Source organism: Neolamprologus multifasciatus, chromosome 7 (assembly GCF_963576455.1).
Source record: "Neolamprologus multifasciatus chromosome 7, fNeoMul1.2, whole genome shotgun sequence".
In the NCBI taxonomy this organism is placed as follows: Eukaryota; Metazoa; Chordata; class Actinopteri; order Cichliformes; family Cichlidae; genus Neolamprologus; species Neolamprologus multifasciatus.
The window spans coordinates 19,282,372-19,305,866 of NC_140445.1; the positions used below are offsets into that span (position 1 = coordinate 19,282,372).

General features: G+C 39.8%; 1 protein-coding gene across 2 annotated transcripts; it reads right to left on the reverse strand.

The window, feature by feature from the left end:
• Nucleotides 1–282: 282 nt before the first annotated feature.
• On the reverse strand, nucleotides 283–22,179 carry amacr (alpha-methylacyl-CoA racemase). 2 transcript variants are annotated; one of them, XM_085168351.1, is made up of 6 exons: nucleotides 22,064–22,179; nucleotides 18,390–18,646; nucleotides 17,819–17,962; nucleotides 15,006–15,166; nucleotides 7,919–8,105; nucleotides 283–5,394 (listed from the first exon to the last, which is right to left on the reverse strand). In XM_085168351.1, exons 2-6 carry the CDS (start codon nucleotides 18,634–18,636, stop codon nucleotides 4,985–4,987), a joined length of 1,149 nt encoding a protein of 382 aa, XP_085024477.1. In that variant the 5' UTR covers nucleotides 18,637–18,646; nucleotides 22,064–22,179; the 3' UTR covers nucleotides 283–4,984. The 2 variants fall into 2 exon arrangements, with proteins under 2 accessions (XP_085024477.1, XP_085024476.1); XM_085168350.1 differs by lacking the exon at nucleotides 22,064–22,179 and adding an exon at nucleotides 21,721–21,808.
• Between the last annotated feature and the right edge of the window lie 1,316 nt (nucleotides 22,180–23,495).

Sequence of the window (23,495 nt, forward strand, 5' to 3'; positions counted from 1 at the left end):
AGCTATTGTCAATGCAAAGGCTCCTCAAAGCACATGCTATGATGGACGACTCCTACAATAAACCATGAAATCACAAGGGGCTTGTGGTTGACTACAGAAGTACTTTCAGTTAATCAAGTGATGGTACATGTGATCCCTTGGGGTAAAGGTGGGAGCAGTCAGACGTAGGAAGTGAGAAGAAAAAGGTCATTTTCATTTTCTAATGAATGCTGCTCCCGGCAGCTCCCTTATGCACACAAGGGGTCATCATGGCAAGCAGCTCCACATGTTTGATTTGACAGATTTTTATTTTTTACACCAGATGCCCTTCTTGAGACAATGCCAAAGGGACTGGTTTCTCTTTGTGGGATCAAACTGGGGAGCTTTTGTTATTTTAGGTGAAAATGTAAACCACTACACTGTAGAATCCACTTTCTTTGAGACTGCTCTACATTGTGCATATGATATCACTTTATAGATTAGTTTGTGTTTGTCATGTTCATATTTAGAACAGACAACCAATATATCCTAATATTCAGCTTTATGAATGCTGAAGTGATACTTAATAAAAAAAGATTAAAAAAAAAAGATCTAGCCTATTAGAAAAAGAGACAGATCCACAAAGTAAAGCGTCAAGACTTCTAAAGCGTCTGAAGTCTGAGGAACAGCTCAAAATGTTGCAAGGCAATTAAAATCCTTATTAGAGACTTATGTTTCCTCTTCTTTAACTTTGAAACCCCAAGTCTAAAGTTACCTTGCTAAACCCCATTCCTGCTTTATAGTAGAGACATCTGATGTAAGCACTATGGAGTCTGTGTGGGCATTAAAAGAACTGTTAGAGACATTCTAAATACAAAGCAGTTTTTACATTATAGTTGTGGAACTGCAGATGCATAAACGTCACAGTAATTTTGAGCTTTTAATGGTAAATGGTAAATGGCCTGTATTTGTATAGCACTTTACTAGTTCCTAAGGACCCCAAAGCACTTTACACATCCAGTCATGCACCCATTCACACACACAATGATTTCTTTGAACTGTTCTTTTTCCAGAGTGGAAGGATTGTACAGCATACATCTTTAATAGCTTTAAAAACAAGAATTAGATGTACAAGTTTGAATTTATTTTGGATTTTCTCCAATCCACGCAGGGTCAAAAGAGAGTTGAAGGTGGGGCTTTGGGAAGGTCATTTCAGAAGTTTAATGTTAGCCTTTTTTATCTATTCCAAAATACGCTTTGATGTGTGTGCCTTACTGGAGAACCCAGTTGTATCCAAGTTTTAACTATTAGCCTGTTGATATCAGGTGAAGCTAAAATTGGAGGTGGTTTTCCTTCATTGCTCCATCCAAATTGTGCAATATACCAGTACTACTGGCAGCAAAACAGTCCCAGAGCATGATGCTACCACCACCATGCTTACAGTTGGTACAGTGTTCTTAGGTCTCACTTTTCTTCTTCTAAACATATCTCTTGTCATTGTGACCAGTTAGCTCAATCTTTGTCTCGTCTGACCAAAAAACTTTTCCTCAGAAGGCATTTGGCTAATCCATATGCTGAAAATTTTAATCAAGCTTGACGGTGTTGACTTCAGAGCAGGAGCTTTGTTCTTGGTCAGCACCCTCTCAGTCCATGGCGATGTAAAACTTGCTTCACTGTGGACAATGATGCTGGTTTTCCAGCAGTTTCATGGCAGGGTTGGTGCTTCCTGGGTTGTTCCTGTGCATGCTAAACAATTTCCTTCCATCTGAGGGTGACAGTTTATATACATCAGTGACATAACTGAATAACTTGTATTTATGTACAATTGTTTGCACTGGTGGCCTGCAGTTATGTAGAAATGGCTCCATTAAGCTTTTGGACCTGCCAAAGCCACGACATCAAGCATACTGAAAATTTGTGGATTAAATTTTTGACATGTAAACAACTGTACTGACAACTGTACTTGGAACAGCTACAGCTCAAGCAAAGCCTCCTCATAAAGCCTCCTCATAGCAGATCACTTGTTTTTCTCTGTACACTATAACAGCTATAGTTAGAAAATCACAGTATTATTTTTGAAGCCATTCTCGCTTTACATTATTCCTTAAAACTTCTGACAGTCGTTCACATGAAAGTGTGTTTAATGGTAACCCCATGATGCAAGCTCACATTCAGTTGCCCTGTATTTGACCTGACATGATGAGAGTCAGATGTTTCAAGTCATAACGCAGACATTCCTCACATTCTTACATGTCTCAAGGTCTTACACTGCAGCACAATGTGTAATAGTAAATGCAGAAACAAGTAAAAAGTGACCAGGTAAACAAAGCTGGCAACTCTGCTATTGCTAGATGGAGGGAAACACTCAGTTGTAAAGAGTCAAAGATTATGTTAGCTTTACTGGGAAGTAGTGGGAATGTTGCCAGTCTATGAAAGCCCACTGTGACCAAAGGTTTCTTAGTGTAGTGCTACATACTGAGGATATGTAGATACTGTATACGTGGCTCAGGGAGGACTCCTAATTAGGGCATACTACAATCAGTTTCCACTATTTTTCCAGGAGAAAGTACCTCATTATCATTTTTAAAAACTTTTTTTATTTGATTTTGAATGCCATAAATTCCAGGTCATCATCATCTTAGAGGTAAACATTTCAGCTCCCTGACTACGAATAAAAAAAAATGTCTGTCATTAAGGAGCAAATGAGAGAACCTTGATTTCTGAAGGACTGACCTTAAATCTTTGCACACTTCTGCTCTCTCTCAATCAAATGACATTTGTCCTTGTTTACATGTATTCCCAACGCAGCCAATTATTTTAAATATACGGTGAGTCATTAAAGCTTTGCTAGTTTTACAGACATTAAAGCACACCGCTCGGCACACTGGGTCACTGTTACTTCTAGTACTTCCTGCTGTACTTCCCTGTTCTGTCTTTAAAGGATGCGATCACAGTGGAATGATATATACTGTACAAACAGACGTGTTGCAATACTCCAGGGAAGAGGAATATGTTTGCATTTTAAAAAGGCATTGTGGAGGTGTTTGCCAACTTTCGATGAAGTCGGGGGGTGGGAGAGAGACTGATTTACTTCAGGAGCAAAATCATTCAAACCTTTAGCGGCACCAGTGGACTGCAGTGAAGCGATGCAAATATGCAGCAAGATGACTGAATAACTTGTGATGTACAAAATGTTACAGATGAGAAAAGAAATGGAAGCTCCTAAAGAATGCAATATCTCCTGTGAGGATTTCCTTACCCTCCTGTATGTGTATTTTAAAATTTTCAGCTTCTTAGGAAATACTTTAGGGAGCCATCTGTAATAAGACTGTAATATACACACACCTACATTATTTTTCTTTTAAGTTTTAGACTGTTGTGAAACTATGTTTATGTTTCATTTATGTTTTCAATCCTCTGGAAACCCGTTAGCACTTTTAATATGCACGACTAACAACAGCTATGAGGGATTGCAAGTATTTATGAATACGTAGGGAGGGAAGTATCTCATTTGCACATCTTTTCTTTGCTTCACCAGCTTCTCTGCTGAGCAGATTGGGGCTCTAAAATTTAAATTTAAAGGTCTGTATTTATTAGTAGTGGGCTTTAAATAAATATTTAATAATATTTCTGAGATGTTACTGACTGTCTCGAGGCATACTAAACATAACTATGGTAATTTCTCATGTTCTTCCACATCATTTGTATTTAGGTAATGCAGTTTACTTGTTCTCTTCACATAACTACAAGGTTAGTCAATCAATCAATCATACACACATGCATGCATGTATCTCTGTAACTCTTATCCACCATAGGCCGTTTCTGAAATGCCAACATCTGTGCCCTGTTTAAAATCACTTAAATCAGCTTCCGTCTCCATTCTGACGCTCAGTTTGAACTTCAGCAGGTGACTGGCTAATTGGATTAGGATTAACAAGCAGCTGAACATGTATACCCAATGAGCTACTGAGTAATTATTTAGTCAATCTGAATCATCTTCAGAGCCTCCTAACTTGTGCTTGCAGAGTTGCATTAGTAGCTTGCAACAGAGATATTGGTAAGTGACTTAAACTTCACTTACACAAAAAAGGACCAAGTTGCCTCCTGTCAACATAATCAATGCAGTAGTTTTACTTTCACTTTGTGGGCGTAACGTTTCCTGTCTCTGAAATGTGCAGTTAGTGCAACACGAAAGTCGGATCTACTGAATGTTAGACACAGGTCTCCACGTGGTTTTGAAAAGTTAAGCCCATGAAGTCCCTCAGAACTTCATTCTTTCAATTAGCCAGCAGGGGGCACCTCCCCTGGATATAAACAAGCCTAATGCTAATTGAAAACTTCAGTAAACAGTTTACCGATGAATCACAAACACTGGTTTCTGATCTCATTTAATACAGCTTGACATTCATCGTGTAAATTATGGCCTTCTTTAGAATAAAAAAAACGCAGGGTGAGCTTTGAAACCCCAAGCCAAAGTCTTGAAAAGATGATTTTAGTGGGTGACGTCATGTCTGGCTACAACAATTTTTTCTAAACAATCGTGTGTCAGAATTAGTGCACACAAATCAGAAGCTGTTGAGAGCAAAACAACAACAAAGTCTAATTAATTTAATGTTATTGGTACTGCTGAGCTTTCAGGAGATATCCAATACTCTTTTGCTATGTATGACCATTGCTCACCCTGAGCTGGATAATTTAGCAGATATCAGTAGTTTATGATTAATAGAGTAGTTGTGCTTTGCAAAAAAAAAAAATTCACTCACATAGTCTGTGGACGTCTAGCTTATGAAAAGAAAATAACTTTCTTAGTTTCTCTTTTGATTTGTTCACAGTTATGTTCGACACAATCTGAATGGCAGATCTTACTGTTAGTCACTCAAATGTGCTCTGCATGTAGCTTTGCTTTATCCAAATCAGTTGTTTATTTCCAGTATGTCAATCACATGGTTAATTACTTCAAATCTTAAAAGGTGGTGCCACTGTGTGACTTTCAAACATTTATAACTTGACTGTTTTGATTGTTTGTTTACAGCTTTGGCTTCACAGCATTGCACTCTATGACTCCTGCTGACAGCATCTGGTTTATCTGTGGGGATGTGAAGCCGTACTCCTGTAGGACCTCAGCCGTGTGTTCTCCAGTAACGGGGTCGGAGGTGAGGCAAGGCTCAGCAGGAGTGCGAGACAGAACCGGAGCTGGTCGGGGGCTTTCTTCCCCACTGGAGTCCTTCATGAAAGAGCCTCTTTCCCGGTTATGTGGGTGTGAGCTCACCTGGTCAAAAGACAACACAGGTGTAACACAGGCATCAGTCCCATCAAAAATCTCTGACCACTCCGCCTGGCTCTTTGAGGCAAAACGCTCTGTGAAGATTCGTCTGAGCTCTGGCCAATCATCAAAGCTCATCTGAGAAGGCAACTCTCCAGCATCCAACTCTAAGCCTAGAAAGAAAAAACCAAAAAAAAAACTTTTTATGACCCAAAAGTAATATCAAGTTAAATAAACTTCCGTATAACAAGCTGGTGCAGAAGCAGCCAACACTTTCATCTCAATATGGGTTGCTGATCTTGCTGAAGGTCCAAGTTGGCCACATGATGTAATCATTTTAACCACTCGTTACTGCTCTACTAAATAATGAATAATGACTCCATGTGCAGGATTTAAGCACTGACTTTTATAAAGCAGTTTTTTTCTGTAATTTCTTATGCACAATTTCTCTTTCAGCCAAATACAGAAGACAGGAGTGATCAGCACCACAGTATTTTCATATAATGAATACATAAAAGGTATATATATATCTATATATCTATATATATATGTAAAATATACTAATATATATAAAAGGTAACTCTATTTATAACAGTGAATACAATCATTAATGTTACTGTGAGTAGAAAACTGAAATCGATACTGTCAGTTTTACTGTGTGGCGGAGGTGTGGGGCAGTGAGCTCAAGGGGGCTGGAGGGACATGCAGTGATTTGACTAAGGAGGTTTCTCCCTTTATACATAGTGAAGCCAGAGACCAGAGGAGGAGTGTGTGCTGTGCTGCCAACTGGCTGAAAAGTCGAGAAGCAGGTACCAAAATGTACAGCCATATATGTGTCGCTTAAAAAAACCCTCCCAAGCATAAAACATCAGTGTCGGGTCAATCTCTACAGTGGTGCCAAAACCAAGCTGGTATGTCGGACCCACAAGCCGTGCCACCCGCCCAGCTATTGCAAATTTTGGCGCAGATACTGGCTGAGATGAACCACGATCAGGTGGTCACTCATTTGGAGTAGCTGGAGAAGCTACAAGATCAGGTGGAGCGGCAAACTCAGGTCCTGGAGCAGCTGGTCGGGGCTGCAACGTTGCCACCCCCTCCTCCACTGTTGGTGGCAATGCATGGATGGGGGGCCGTGACGACCCCCGGGTCTTCCTGGAAACGTTCCAGTGGGCGCCGCGGCTGCTTCCACTGCTGTCAAGGGAAGCTCAGATGGCAGCTCTGAGTCTGCCGCTGACCTCGCGCGGCAGCTTCACTGACATCTGCTGGGAAGTGCCGGACCGATTGGGCCTGGAGGCTGAGTGGGGAGGACCATCCTTTTGTGTGGGCCCGGAAACTGCACAACGTGGTGGCACGGTGAATGCGGGGCAAGAGTCCTGGAAGTGCGGGTCCTTAGAATGACGTCCCGCCAGCTCTGGAAATTCTTCCCACGGGACATTTCCCACTGGGGCAGTTTCGTGATGACAAACTACTCTCAGGCATTGACCTAGAAATTGATGGTGACGTGCTGCACCCTGAAGCCGTGCAGACCTACCAACACTTCATATTACTGAGAGATAAGAGGCGGCTCGTCATTCTTTTTTGGCCATTTTTAGAGAAATGTTGCGCCACATAATACTGACCTATGAATCGCGCAAGCCGCAAAAAGGCACCTAACTCAGGGGATGACAGTTTGACAGGCCTTCAATAGCTTTTGCACCATTGAGCCATTAGCTGAAAACTTGACACATGTGCATGATGTACATTATGTAAAAAATATTGAGGAAACTGGACAGGTGGATAGGGAAAAAAAGTGACAGGACCAAAAAACTCTACAGCAGATGAGCAGTATCTGAAAGTCACGTCCTTATGAAAAAGGTAAAAAAAAAAATCCACACCTGACACAGAAGCTGAGAGATGCATCTGGCCCTTCAGTTGATTCATCCACGGAAGCCTCATCAGAACTAGTCTCAGTGGAAGCATGGCTCTAAAAACGCTGTTGTTGAGGAAGGCAAACAGGGAGAGAAAGCTGAGGTATGCTAAATTTTCTGTTTCTGCCTGCATTTCCGCCAGTGGTGTTGGGCATGTTTTCAAAACTGATGGAATTATGAAAGTAGAAAACTACTGTCCGATTTTGATCCCCCATGTGATTCCACCTGGAAAGCATCTGATTGGCTATGGCTTAATTTTTCAGCATAAAAACACACTGTCAATGCAGTAAAAGAATACCTGGATAGAAAGAACCCAGACCTCAAGATTACTGAAAGAGTTATCACTGAAAAAGATATTACTGAAAGATCATCTTGACAGAGAACAAAACAAAAAGCAGCCAACATCCAAAGAAGCGCTTTGAATGATCTTCAACAAGTCAGGAGAAATATTCCTGAAGACCATTTAAAAATGACAAAAAAGCTTGTGTAGGAGAATCCAAGCTGTGTTGAAGAGTAAAAGTTGTTGTAAGAATTCAGTTTCAGTTTTTGCCCGTTTCAACAAATCGCTGCATTGATTTCCAATTTTCAAAGTAAAATATGAAGCAATGGGGGCTAGCTCGAGACTTTGGCAGTGTACTGTAATGCTTCACTTTGCTCAAATATTGATCAGAATCATGATTGGATGGGTTACAGGCAGTTTTCTGATTCATTCATTTTTGGATTGAACCTTAAACTTTATTCTTAGCCACCATAAATGTTTCCTATTGTTGATTCAAATGAGTCAACAAACCTTTAAGTAGCTGTTTGTAGAACTGAGGTTCAATGGCACCAACAGCCATGAACTGCCCATCCGAAGTCTGGTAGGTATCGTAGAAGGGAGCTCCACTGTCCAACATATTTTCTCCTCTAGACCGGTTCCACAAACCAATACTACGAGATTTCCATAAAAACGAACCCATATATGCTGCTCCTTCCACCTGAAGAGTATGAGACAGGAAGACAGAGGTTCATATTTCATGTCACTGAAAAAAAAAGAAACAATTTTCTGTTGTTCATTTTTATTTTTTCCTTTAATTTGTTAGTGTGAGTGTAGATAACTGTCACACATATGACAGACAGAGGATATCGTTTTTTTAAGCAGGTTGGCATGAAAATCTTTAGAGAACAGAAAATACAAAGCAAAGATGAAATGTGGTGTCAGTGCAACAACGACACGCACAAATTACATTTTAAATACTAACACAGCTTTCTGTATTCAAAGCTTATTTAAACTGGTGCTGCTTCCACTGCTGCTGAGTAAACAGAAAAAGCTTGATCAAAAAAATAATGAATGCATGACATAAACAACGCAAATAATAACATTGCTGGGAGGGAATCAGTCAGCAATAGTCCTTCTGCAAAGGCTGCAGGAATGATATCTACTATCACTCTCTTACTGCTGATTACAATCACTTTGTGTGACCTTTAATTGACAGCATGCTTATTATTAAGGGTTACATGGGCAAATACGTTTAACTAGGGATTTACCAATACATCAGCTAAACATACATACCACATAATTAACATTTAACTATGGCAGTGGCTGAAGTTTAGGTTTTGGGTCACATTAATCTTGTGCTTAGACGTTTTTTCCCTCACGTTTTTTTTTTAAATTTTTTTTACTTGCCTGGCACTAGAAGGGTCAACAACAACACTAAATTAGAATGCACAAAGGCACTAGTACCGGCCAAATGGTTATCATAAAAACCGGTACTGGCATCAGCCCCGGATTTCACAAGCTGTGCATCTGTATAATACAGTTCTGTGAGCCGTCAGGGACAAAGCAGAGTGGAGAAAGATCTCCAGCTAGTCGGGGCTTCAGTGATTTCACTGTTACTCGCTGCCAAAAAACCCCCCCAAATTATTGCTTGAAATAGGGAAGGTGCTCTGAATGTGCATTTTCTCTTTTGATGATCTTCACTCATGAAAAATGCATTTCTGGTTTAGAACTATGAGACCATAAGTGTGGAGATTTGAGAAGCAGTGTTACTAGTCTGTTTTCTTGTGTACCTCATACTGTATACAGCAGCTGAATCCACTCATCCTCTCAATAAAATCTCTAAGAGCAAGAGCTGACACAAAAATAGGAGAAAAATAGGAGATCATTGTCTCTGTCTTTATTTAAAGCTATAAAACCTGCAATCATTGATGTCTTTAACCGCTTGGAAGCAACACAAACAACTAAGGAACACAACACTGACATATCATAGATTTTTAAATCAATTTGGCAAACATTAGCAAGCAGCTGCTTATTGGACTTGTGTCTGTATCCACCTGCTGAACATGCACCCGGTATTTATTATCTTGAGTTATATTTAGCTGTGTTTGTGGTTTCTATTATCATCTAAATACTGCCTGTCTGTTGTCTGCTGCCAAGTATAAAGTGTAGTGTTGAGTGAGCCTTCCAATACGAAAGATGTAAGGTTTAGTGTGCAGTCCTACATTGTGGTCATTAATGGTCTTTTCCCAACACCTCTACAATCTACTCAACTGTCTCTATTCTAATTGGAGGATTTTTTTAAGCCATCATAAAACTGCTGTACCTGACTGGATTATACTACAGTAAAATCCAGTAAACATATGTACTGATCATGTTTGTATAGGATAGGTAGGTAGGGTAAAACCATAATTATGTATGCATTAATAAAAAAAATAATTTAACATACATATTATAAGTTTCATAAAAAGGCTGAATTTAAGCCAAAGATTTTATACTGAATTGTAATACTCTGCATTTTGCATCCCTCATTAAGTGGATGCTGACATGCATATGCTTATGCCACTAACAACCTGAGGGTGAGGACACTAAGTAACACAGCATGAAAATTGAAATTACACCAGACCAAACAAACATAAAATGCATCAAACAGTTCTATGAATTTGAATACAGCGCTAATACATAAACTATATTGCCAAAAGTATTTGCTCCTCTGCCTTCACATGCACATAAACTTAAACATCCCATTCTTAATTCGTAGGTTTAGTATGATGTTGGCCCACCTTTTCCACCTGCAACAGCTTCCACTGATCTGGGAAGGTTTCCCACAAGGTTTAGGTTTAGTGTGTTTATGGGATTTTTATGGCGCTTGCTTTGTGCACTGGTGCACACAGTCATGTTGGAACATGAAATTGTACAAAATATCTTGGTATGCTAGTAAGAGCACTAAGAGTTGGTTTCACTGGAACTAAGGTGCTGAGCCCAACTCACTCTGGTTGCAGCATGCTTTACACTAACGCTTGGATGCAGCTGAGAAAACTACTAGTTGTAGTCAATTAAGATCACTAACTAAGTTAAAAGGCCTTTGCCTTGTCAGGTTAAAAGACTTTGAAGAACATTCAGCATAATTTTGCATGAGCTCTAAATGACTGTATGTACAGTCCCAATCAAAAGTTTAGGGCCACTTGAAAAATGGCAAACAATCATATTTTGCATCGTTGGATCCTAACAAGGTTACAAGTAGAGCTTCAATATGCAACAAGAAGAAGTGGGAGTGAGAAAAAACATTTTTTGGAGAATTTACTGAAAACAATGCTTAAACTGAAACAGGCTGTTTTACAGCTGATCAAAAGTTTAAGACCACATAGCTTTAAAAGGCCAGATCTGGGCAAAAATGTGCATTCACTGTCATTTTCTGTCAGGTAGTCACACTGCAGGGCTCGCAAAATTTCAAAATCCCTGGTAGCCCTTCGGGCAGGGACTCTTCAGTTTTTGGTAGCCCAAAATAAATTTAAGTAGCCCGAATAAAAAAGAGAGCAATTTTTTGATTGATGTTTTGTTTCCTGTTTTGTTTCCGTTACAATATTATACATTGATGTATAAAAGTATAATATTGTAACGGAAACAAAACATTAATCAAAAAATTCCTGAAACACAAATTACAACATTGTATAAAAATTACAATCATGAACTCAAATACTTGGTTCTATTTGAACAGAAATTTCTATGAACTTGTAAGAACTGTAGGACATGAATCAGTCTGTGTCAGATCTTGAATTTGAAATTTCCACTGAAGTCACGGGTGAGAGGCAAGTGGAACGAAGATCTAGGCCATTGGCTTTTTGAAGTTTGCAAAGACTGCTAGATTTTGCCAGTGGTAGTTCACTCTTTGCTTCGGACTCCTTCTGACATTTCTTTGGAGGTGGAGGAACACCAAAGTAATTGCTTAAAGGAGCTTCTTCAACATTTTTAAGAGTTCTAAACAAATGTCTGTCCTCCTCCAGAAAATCCTATGTACGCAAACACGCGTTGCAACTTCTTATCTTGTGCGCTTTTTTTATTTTGACAGTGAATGCACACCTGCAGACCACTTATGTGCACGCCTGGTTATATAGCTCGTCATATTGCAGCCATGAAACCATAAAGCTGCACTTTCTTTTTGCCTTACAGTCTGATTTGTCATAACTTTTACGTTTTGTGGTAAGCTTTTCTTTGGCTGTCACTTCTTCACGCTGACCTGTTTTATTTGGCTCAGCAGAACTAAAATATATATCCTGCTGCTTTTACACAGGCACTCACATAACGCTCAGCGATTCTCTGCGCAATCAACCTCTCACATGTTTAAGCTGCGGGAGATTTCACTTGTCAGGTTTGCATAGTAAGCTAATGATTGATAAGACAATGTCAGAGGAATTGGTGCGCAAATTATCGTCACTCATCAATCAGTGCTGTCGCTCTCTATACACAGTTCGCGCGATTGCAAAGTGAAAGCAAAAAACAAGCGCAAAAAACAAGCGCAAATTCAAACGCGATTTCAATATGTCACATATTGACAGTGGCTCACCGATGCCAATGACATAATTACCCAGCTACATTTCCGAAAGAATGCAAAAGCATTGACATATATTTTTCCTTCCTATGACAGCCCGACGGGCAGGGCAGAGATCGATTTTGGTAGCCCGACTGGCAAAATCGCTAGCCCCGGGACGTCGGGCTAGCGATTTTGCGAGCCCTGCACTGTCATGATGTTCTGATGGCAAAGGCAAAAAAAACATTCCCTTTTTGAACATGATTGGGTTGTTGAACTGCATAAGCAGGGTCTCTCGCAGTGCACCATCGCTGCTGGATGTGAGATGAAGTAAGACAGTCATTTGGAATTTCTTAAATGATCCTGAGGGTTATGGAACAAAAAAGTCAAGTGGAAGACCTCAAAAAGTTTGGGGCCTCCGTCAAGACACTGGACGATCCTCGACCCAAATTAAGGCCATTACTGGTGCCAACTGCAGCCCCATAACAATCAGACGGCATCTGAGACTGAAGGGCATAAAAAAAAAGTCTTCAAAGACCTCGTCTCCTTGAACACCACAGAACTGACCGTTTGGACTTTGTAAGAGCGCACCAAACATGGGACAATGAAAGGTGGGAGAAAGTTTTATTCTCTGATGAGAATGTTTTCTATGCGCCACAGTGGAGGAGGCACTGGCTATGTCCAGATGTTGCAGAGAGCATCCCTCATGGGCCCTTGTTTGTGTGGTAATGACTGGGTTTTTCAACAAGACAATGCTACAGTGCACAATGCCCGCAGGACAAGGCACTTCTTCCCGTGATCTTAATCCAAATGAGAACCTTTCGGGATGGATGGCAAGGGAAGTTTACGAAAATGGACAACAGTTCCAGACAGTAGATGCCCTTCGTGTGGACATCTTCATCACTTGGAGAAATGTTCCCAGTCACCTCATGGAAAGGCTTGCATCAAGCATGCCACAACAATTTTTTGAAGTGATCAAAAACAATAATGGTGGAGCTACTCACTACTGAGTTCATGTTTGGAACTTTCATTTATGTTTTGGGGGGTTAACAGTTTTTTTGGAGGTGTGGTCCTAAACCTTTCATCTGCTGTAAAACGGCCTGTTTCAGCTTAAGCATTGTTTTCAAACAATTGTATGCTCAGATCAAATGTTTTGTCTCAGTCCCACTTCTTCTTGTTGCATGTTGAAGCCCCACTTGGAACATTGTTAAGATCCAAACATGCAAAATATGATTTTTTGCCCGTTTTCAAGTGGTGTTAAACTTTGAGCCTGTATTATTACCTTTTACCTTAAGTGGATCTGATAAAACCCCAAATAAATTCAAACTTGTGTACCCAAGTTAAAAATGTAAAAATATTAAACTTCATCCCCTCTCTGAGCTTTAGCACTGCATCTCAAATCTCTCTACAGCCCAAATAACTTTCACTTTCAGAACTTGTGATCAGTGAACAGTTCCCCACAGGGGTGAGATGTGCAGCTTCTTTCAACTTGCGAAATTGCAGCTATCTACTACAGCTGCTGTCTGGCACATCCTTCAGTTATGAAGGGCATCTCTGAAATTACATGTACAGTTTGTTGGCTTTGCAGCTGATGGCACAGCTGCTGTGCTGAGCTGATAGAGTGTGTGAAAAGACAGAGTGAAAAGATTATCTCTAACTTGACCGTCATTCCCGCCGTCAATTACCTGCAATCCATGAGTCTGTAAAACATATTACAGAGCTGCATCATTTTCACGTATTTATGACTTATAATCTGAAAGGTTTGCTGCTGATCTCAGTAAACATGATCGAGTTTCATCCCTCCCTGTCCAGAGATTTGCAAATATGAGTAAAAGAGAAGCGGTGAAGTGCAGAGGATGCTATGTGGGAAAACAGAAAAAGTCCATCCTAAAAGCAGACTGTTGTCTTAGGAATGCAGAGGAATATTTATCTATCATTTTATAAATACACAGCATTTTATACCATTGCATTTTTACATGATTTCACACACACACACACACACACACACACACACACACACACACACACACACATAACACATTACAACATGTAAATGTTGTTATATGTTAAAGTTCTGAAGTCGTTTAGTTTAAGTTCATATTTAGTTTAGGTTCATATTCTATAACATTACACTGACAGCAGCAACAAATAGATAAATAGTCTAATAGGCTTGAGAGTACACAGGACCGCTCAGTTAGTGAAGTATTTTATATAATTATTATTTAAAAGTATCCCACTTCTTGCCCTATGGCAGCTGGTATAGGCTCCAGATAGCCCGATCCTGAGTTGGATAGGCGGAAGAGAACAGATGAATGGATGGATTATGTAAAAACTGTAGAACTGCTGTAACTTCAAGCCACATTGGTAGCTATTTCTTTCTAACAGGATAAAAGAATTGCAAACGTATTGCACTAAACAAAAATCTCCAAAGGATGTTGTGATGTTCCTGTTTAAAGACAGACTCAACTCTGTTTATCTGAACAGTGCAGTGCATTTGACATGAGGGCTATCAGTCTGTAGCTGCCCTTCAGAGCAAAGAATACTGCCCTTTTTTTCAGCATTTTGACAAATCATTGTAAATACTTTAACACTTTCTATCACTTTAATTCAGCCGACTGGTTCTAAACATTTTTCTGTCATAAGACAAGCTCAGAGCACACATTTATATCTGCTTCACACCCACTAGCATTTTTCTGTCTTTGCCTAATAAACCAGATGTTTGCAAGGAATCCACCTAATGACTTATCCTACTATCACAGGAAATACAATCACTTGCAGATACTCACACGGGCAGCGGAGTGGACATCGCACTGATTACTTTATTTATACTACAATAAGTACATTAAACTAATTTTTCATAGTGTGCTTAGAGCCTAAGTGTTTCCTATGCTCTTGCAGGGGGAAAGGTATAACAGCCACACAGTTTACCACAGTGCAGTGCAACATAAAACAGAACACATAGTCTTAAGTTTGCAGAGCTTCTGTAAGCACTATGTACCAAGCACCTTCAGCATGTTATGATAAAAACAAAAAAATCTTACTATTTCATTTATACAGTTCATGATAGTAAATGTTTACATCAGTGGTGCTTACCATGCTAGCATCAATGATCTGTCCTTTCCCTGACTTTGTCCGCTCCAGCAGCGCCAGGACAATCCCCAGAGCGCACGTAAGACCACCGCCTCCAAAGTCTGCTAACAGATTCAGCGGAGCGTAAGGCTTCTCGCCGCTGCGACCCAGCCGGGATAAAAGGCCTATGACAGGAATAAAAAAGTAGAAGCTTTATGCAGAAAAACAAGTATTGTTGAGCTCAGTGAAAACAAAAGAGCCACAACAAACAGCAATGGATTAAAGATATTTAGTGGGCGCAAGTGAACATAACTCCTTCAAAGGGTTTATTTTTCTTCTAGTCTGTCAAATCCATTGCGGGCATTGCTAAAGCAGCATTTAGCCTTTGATTTGTATTTTTTCCCTCCTTTTGCTTTTCCTGTAACAAAAGAATAGCATAAAAGGACCTTGGGGCACCGACTTAGCTTACCAGGATGAGGCGACGACCATATGCTGTATAGCACAGCGTGGCCGGCCCGGGTTCATATCTGACCCGTGGCCCTATAATAAGGCCAAAAAAATACATGTTAAAAAAACAGAAAAGGATCTTGAATGAAAAGCAGACTGTCAAGCTAGACATAAACTATGAGAGATAATATTCACAACCATCTTTTATTGCATGGGGTCCCAATTAAACACATCTACTATCGCGGCTGTATCCACTCACTTCTTTAGTTTGCATAAAACGTCCTGGAGTATGGGTGGGGGAAACACACACACAGAAAAAAAAACTCACAGCTTCATATACACACATCTCACCTGCCTTACACTAGATATACACTTACCAAGGTCACTCTTTATGCTAAACAAAGCCATTTGCTGCATTTCGCCTGTACCGTTAAGTGCCAAGCTAAGTAACATTGAAAGCTTTTCTGAGGATCGTTTCTGATGTTTTCTCACAAAGTACCATATAAAACCATATTTTTGGCTCGGCTTACATTGATGTCATCATTCCCTTTAATCCTTTATAAACATGGATAGTTTGGCTTGGTGTGCTGCAAAATAAAGCCCAAACAGACTATCAAAACTTGTTATCTAGACCTTTAAAATGCATCCTTGTAAGTGTAAATGTATGTATAAAATATTTCACCCCCTTTGCTGAAACTAAAATGATATTATTAGGAAACCACTAATGGGCTAATTGTAACAGAAATGTGTTCTTGAACAGAGTTTTAGGGTGACTGCAAAGACTCTCTGAAATAAATAAATAATGCTGCAGTTAGTGAGTACAATTTATTACCCAGCATCTGGCCATGAAAGTGCAAGAGGCCATGCAGACGGCCTTTTTTCATTTCGTAAAGACACCAAATGTAGGTGAAAGAGAGGAGAATATGTGTGGGGTTAAATGCTTTTTTAATATATTTTCAAAAATCCATCAAGTTCATCTGGTATAACCGGTGCCAACTGATTGATATCAACAATATGAATAAAAGAAATATCTAGAACCTCTTCTAAAATTCTCATTGATGCTTTAACAAGACTGATCAAGAACCCTTTAATAAAGCAGTAAATCCTGCTTTATTAAAGATTTCTTAGGGCTTGGTTAATTGGAGGCACAACTAGAAAGTACATTTACATTATCAGACCTCATTTGGGAGTTTGTAGTCATACGCCCACTGGTCCTTTTAATAGATAGACATGCTCAACTGCTCATTAACACAAATATCTGAGTGAGAGCACGTAAGAATGTATGTACACTAGTCTGCTGAAATGCAAGCTCTGCTCCAATTACACCTTACAATGCCCAAGTATAGCGACAATAAAGGAATCTTTACCTTTATCTATCTGATCAGTCAATAACAATTGAGTGTATTTCGGCATGCAGACATGATCAACACAACCACCACGACATCAGAATGGGGAGGAAAAGTGATCAAAGTGGCTTTGAATCTGATATGATTTAGTTCCAAGATGTGCTAGTCCATATTTCAGAAACTCTTGATCTACTGGGATTTTCCCACACAACCATCTCTAGGCTTTACAGTGAATGGCCAGAAAAGGTCCCTGTCTCCAGTTCTTCTGGTGAGATGCCGACATCTTTCTGAGTGACATAAACCCAATCCCACTGTTCTCGGAGATTCACACAATACACTCTTGCTAAGATTTACATTTTTTTAGGGTTATCCAAACCTCAAATTATCAAGTTCATGAAGGCTCCCTTGTCATTTTACACCCTTTTATTCAAACCTTGTGTCAGTCTGCAGTCCTTTACACAGTTTATAGCGCTGCCATGAAATTTTAAAATGGGAAATGGGAATGTGAGTACATACCTTTTTATATATAAATTTTAAGTTTGAAGAAATGGTTCTAACTACGCCGTTTTGAAAAAACAAAACATGGAAACAGTTTAATCACAAAGCCAGAGAAGGATAAAAAAGCCTTTGTGGTTGTTAAGGTAACGCCACATGGTATGTCAGAAAATGTTAACATTTCTATTTAAAGAATTTTGAAATGATGCTATTTAAATATGTTGGTGTTTAATGGATTGGCCCATATTCTCTCAGTGTATCCTGGTTCTGTTCCAAAACACCTCACCTTGGAAGTGACCAGGAAGCATCCTAGATCAGTGCTTAAACCACCTTAACTGGCTTCTTTTTTTTAAACATGAAGGAGCATTGAGCTCATTTCTAACTGTGAGATGCAGACACCCTTAAAAGGGCCTGTTTTCACAGCTCATGTGCACACGTAAAAGAAGGATAAAATAAATGTCAATTAATAATAAATACATATAAGTATTTGATGGAGTCTGCAGTCTTGAGTCTAAAATTTTGATCTGAAAGCATTAACAGTTGTGTTACCTGACATAGCAATGTAGTTGATGTCATGCCCAGCTGCGGTGGCATAAGATCCACTCTGACCATATCCAGTCAAGCGAGCGTAGATCAGCCGAGGATTTTCCTTTAATAGCTCATGTGGACCAAGGCCAAATTTCTCCATAACACCTGGGCAGTCAAAATTAAGTCCACATGTAAATTTAATCACACATTACCTTTTCTGTTTGTGCTACTGCTTATGTTGGTTTTCAAAGACTTTCATATTCCTACGTGGCTTGTCGCCTTATGTAAACCCTTTGAAGACACATAAGAGTCAATGGCATTTAAAAATTAAGAATCTTCTAAGTGTAAAAAAATAAGAGTATAAATAAAACACAAAGTTTTTTTTAAATAACTCAAAGAGCCATACTTCTGTGTTACATTAGGATATATAGTTTTCTTTCCCTAAATTGCCAACTTGTTATGTAAGTGAATTTAAAAGAATTAAGTTGTTTTTAAACATTATAATTACTTAAGTAATTCTGTACATAAGTACCATAGTGTTGTAGAGAGCTCATAATACCCCTTGTTGGCACTATTGTGCTGCAGGTCTCACCTTTGCGATACGGCTCCAGGACCACATCAGACTTTATGCAGAGCTTCCTGAGCAAAGCTATACCCTCCGTGGTCTTCAGGTTGATGGCCACAGATCGTTTCCCCCGCGCTTGTGTGTCAAAAGACGTAGGAACTTTGGTCCGGTCCACACGGGTCACCTTGGCACCAAAGTCTGCCAGGATCATGCCGCAGAAGGGTGCGGGTGCCAGGCCTGCCAGCTCAATAACTCTAACCCCAGCCAGTGCCATGATTAAAGGACTATAGGATCAAATAACAGAAACTTCTTTCAGTTTAATGCAATCCAATGCAACACCAATAGCAGTAGTTGGGGGGATGGGGTGGGGAGGCTAATATCAAAGCCTGTGATGTTAGGAGAAATTTAAGTTTAGCCAACAAAAATCTGTTCAGACACACATACAGTCTAAAAGTCTGCCAGTCTATGTCAGTGTTTGCAAAAATATGCAGTTCATATAACAGTACATGTCTCCAGAACAGCATTTTTCCATGATGACTCACCGACAAACACACTCAAACTGAGATGAAAACAATAACAGCAACACTGTACTGGCTGTAATGAGGAACCTTTAGCACTAACAGCAAGTGCAGCTTCATTTCTGGACTCAGTGCCAGAAATGGTACGGTCTGATTTTGCCCTGCAGCTTGTAGTGGGTGTCACATTGTGACAGAGGAGAAAAAGCTGTTAATAACAGCACAGCAGCAGCCCCATTCCTGGACCGGTAACATCAGTTGATGTGATCTCATTTCTATGTTGCTCATGGCCTGCAATCACATGATCTTTTATTATTGCACCTACATTTTGTGGGAAAGACAGAGAAAGGGGGCCCATTTTATGCTTTGCACATCCCTCAAACATCTAAATTGATGCTGTGGTCATGCTGCAACACAGCAACATCATTTTTTTTCTTTTTAAGATGGAAAGCTTTGCAGCGCATCAAAGGGAAACACACAGGCAACCGGGACAAATCTCTGAAAGTGCAATTTCGGGTGAAAAATCCTTGGGCGACAAACCTTCTGTTTAAGGGGAATGAGGTCGACCTTGGGAAGAGTGAGAAATCAAAAACAGATTTCAAAGCCACATCGCATCACAGGATCCTTAGAACTCTACTCTCTGTGTGAATGCTATTGGCAATGGAGCCAGACTGTGTTAAGAGGCAATAACACACAGCTTCAACACTGTACCTGAGCTGTACTGTAATGTGAATTTGCCTGAAGATAAACAAAATAGTGAGTTTTCTCATGGCAGACAGTTTATATATGAAATGAAAGAAACACGCATTTTGGTTTATTTAAACGTTGGTAATCCAAAGACGAAAACAAATTTGAAGAGAGTTCAGAGGGATGGATGATGCTCATTCAACAGAAACAATCATATTATGAGTGTTGATATTGCATCAACCAGAGCTCTGGAACTTCTCTATTGGGACAATAAAAAAGTTTAATTTATACTGCACTGTCATATTAGCTTAATAAGGACTCATAAATAATTACATGTAGCCGCTTATGTTTTCTGAAAGAAAAAAATGATCAGACTTTTACTAAATATCAGCTTCAATATTGGTCTTAAAAGTCCTATATTGGTTCTACTGCGTATCTGCGGACTTTCTTAAGTGACCTACCCAAGGTTAAGTGTAAAATTGATGAGGTTTTAATGTGGTTGGTCTGCTGAAAACAAACCAAGAAAAACTGGATCTGCTACTATTAAGGACATTGCTGTTGTGAAAAAGCAATCAGTGCCAGAGTGACTACCACAGTCAGTGGAAGTGGAAGTGATTGGGAGCAACAGCAACTCAGCAACAAAGTGGAAGGCCACCTAAAATCACAGAAAGCAGTCAGTGGATGCTGAGGTGCATAGAAGTAGCCAGGTTTCTCCAACTTCCTGAATCAATCACGACAGGCCTCCAAACTTCACATGGCCTTCAGATTAGCTCAAGACCATTGCATAGAGAGCTTCATGGTATCGGTTTCCATGGCTGAGCAACTGTATCCGATCCTTAAATCACCAAGCGCAATCCAAAGCCTCAGTTGAAGTGGTGTAAAACATGCTGCACTGTGTGGGGACTGGACTTAGCTCCTTCCTGTTCCAACAAAACTGTACATCAGTCCACAAAGCAGGTTCCACAATGCCATTGGAGGTACAAGTTATCATCTTCCGGTTGAGTGAACGCTGGCGCGACTTGCTGCCACTACTCACCGATATCCTTTTATCTTTTTATATATATTTTTCGATATATCTTTTTTTCGAATGAGTTTGGTGTGGATGAAATTGACTGGCCTGCAGAGACCTGACCTCACCCTGACTGAGCACCTTTATAGCTGCAAAAGGTGGGCCAACATATTTTAAACCCCATGGTTTTTGAATAAGATGTTACTCAACTTCATATGCATGTGAAGGCAGACAAGCAAATACTTTTGGCAAGTAGTGTAGGGTATACTGACAGACTATTTTCTGTTTCAATGTTTCCTACGCATACACCATGTATATAGTTCACTCACACATATATGTATAAAAATATATTGCTTTTTATTTATTTATTTATTTTCCCCTCATTGTATATTGTTTTCCCTTATACACTAACTATCACCCACCTACAATGCAGTCTTGAGATCCCTCCCCAGTCACAATTTGACCCATGTGCCCTTAATAGCTTACATTGTGGCAGAGGGTGGTAATGTTAAAAAAAACAAAAAAACAATTCACACCTTGAATTATCCTGGGGTATCCACAATAGTGAGTTAATGAACCAGGATCATTAAGAATCTCCAATAGTTGTTTCAGAACTAAAGAACAAGAAAGTCCCGTTGCCTTCTTTTCAAGCACCCAAGACTACCAGAAGAGGACAAACTAAACCACAGACAGTTGAAAGGTGAAATACCCTTCCTGGTGGTCTGCAGCGACAGAGACGTTTAAACTTTAGACTTTGAAACTGGACCTGAGTATTTTATTCAAAGGTCAAAGTGACATCCATTATCAGTGAGTGCAACCATGCACACTACAGTACACAAATGTCCACAGACAGTATAGGATTCTACTTTTATACTGAAATCCTTTCTTTCCGTTACTTTATACTGTCTATGGCACCATGCACACGTAGCATCGTTTAGTACCTAAGTAACGACACCGCACTGCCAACAAACTCAATGCTTTTGATCCAATCACTGACTGCAGTTTGGCCCAAAACGGGCTATTTCTCGGTTACGTTATGCGTCATGAACAGTCGAAGCAACACGGGGAAGCTACAGCACCAGAAGTGGAGCACATCTTCACACTGCGTACGACACTTTGTATAGCACTAAGGAGCAGTTTGGCTTACTTTCAAGGAGAAGACAAGACACCTCTGCTGAAGCTCTGCGTGCACGGGGCGCCTGAGCAGACTGACGTTACAGTGACCGCTGGATATGTCATAAACACTTTGGGGTGAATCACGTGTGTACTAAACAACAACTACATGCTTACGACATAACAGTAACAAGCTTAAGAAAGAAACACACACGAAACAGTCATACCAAACCGCTCATAACTGTCATAGAGTTACTATCGTCGCTAAATGTATAAAAAGTAATTCTGGCCAAATTACACAGGTGAAACCAACAGGCTGTATAAAACCCAACTCTCACTCAAATATACCGTCCTCCAAGCCTCCTGCTCGTCCTCACCTGTTCAGCTAAAAACATGTTTTTTTGTTCAGAAGAGGTTTATACTGAGCAAACAACTCCGAAGCAGTTCACCGGGGAGCTAGTTTTAATAGAGTGGTTAACTCCGCCTAGCTGGGCTGCTTGCGGTGTACGCCGGTGAATAATTAGCGAACACCGTCTGTTGTGAAGAAGCAGCTTCCTGGTGACCTCAGAGAGACAACTGCTGGGTTTTCTGGGAATTGTAGTTTCCACGTGTCGCTAACGTGTAGGGTAATTTTAAGTGAGTGCCTGAATGAAAGAGCCTTCAACTCCACAAAATAAAATATGTAAAGACAAAATATTATTTATTTCCATTGTTAAAGGTTATTCTTAGTATATGACAACTTACCTTAGGTTTAAAGACAGTATTCTGAACAAGCTCAAAAAGGAAGCTCAGATTTAAAATCATTGCTAATATAAGACAAACATCACACAAACAACGACTTTAGCATTTAGAAGCTTATTTTAATTAATTTTGCAGCATCACTTTGGGTAATTAGTATTGTTAATGTATTTAGGTTTTGCTGTTTTTTGTTTCGCATCATAATACACATTGTACACCAATCATTCATCCTTAATTTTGATCTATCTGTCTATCGATCCTGTTTAATATTTTTTGTTTTGTTTTGTTTTAAAAAGAAACAATAAAACTCTTCTGGGAATTCTGATATGTTAAGCCTTGAACCAGATGGGCTACAGTACCAGAAGATCACACCAGGTATGGTTTCAGCTAAATCAGCTAAACATAAAAATTGAGGCTATAAGTCACACAGGTTCACCAAAATTGGATAATCAAAGACTAGAAAATTGCCTGATAAGTCTCAAATTCACTAAATACCATGAAAGCCTGGATCCATCCTGCCTCATGTCAAAGGTTCAAGACAGGCTTGTTGTGGTGGCGATCGTGGTTCAGGGGGTTGGGAAGCTCATCTTGTAACCGGAAGGTTACAAGATGAGGTTACAAGGTTACAAGAACCGGAAGGTTCCTGGTTCGATCCCCAGCTCTGTCTGTCTTGGTTGTTGTTTCCTTGGGAAGGTTGCCTCCATCAGTGTGTGAATGAATAGTGGAATTTTAATGTAAAGCGCTTTGAGGGTCTCGAAAAGTGCTATATAAATGCAATCCATTATGGTGTAATGATCTTTTCAACCAACTAAGCCATATTTAAACACCAGAGCCTAGCTGTATATTGGTGCTCACCATGTTAATCATCCTTTTATAACCAGAGTTTACCCATTTTCTGACAGCTGTATGTGTAGCATAATATGTTAATGTGGACTAAAATCCCTGAGAAATGTTTCCAGATCTGTTGGATCTGTTCCACGAAGAGTTAAAGCAATTCTAAAGGCAAAAGTAAGTCTACCCTAGCACTACCAAGCTTTACCTAATTAGTGAGTGTGCTTCATTTGTGGTCAG

Bases quoted from the DNA above. Each gene is read 5' to 3' on its own strand.
- amacr (XM_085168351.1), bottom strand. From the start codon at position 18,636: ATGGCACTGGCTGGGGTTAGAGTTATTGAGCTGGCAGGCCTGGCACCC. The intron at 15,167-17,818 runs GTAACACAACTG...TTCCTGTCATAG, and splicing joins CAACTACATTGCTATGTCAG to GCCTTTTATCCCGGCTGGGT. The intron at 5,395-7,918 runs GTTTGTTGACTC...TTTTCTTTCTAG, and splicing joins CTACAAACAGCTACTTAAAG to GCTTAGAGTTGGATGCTGGA.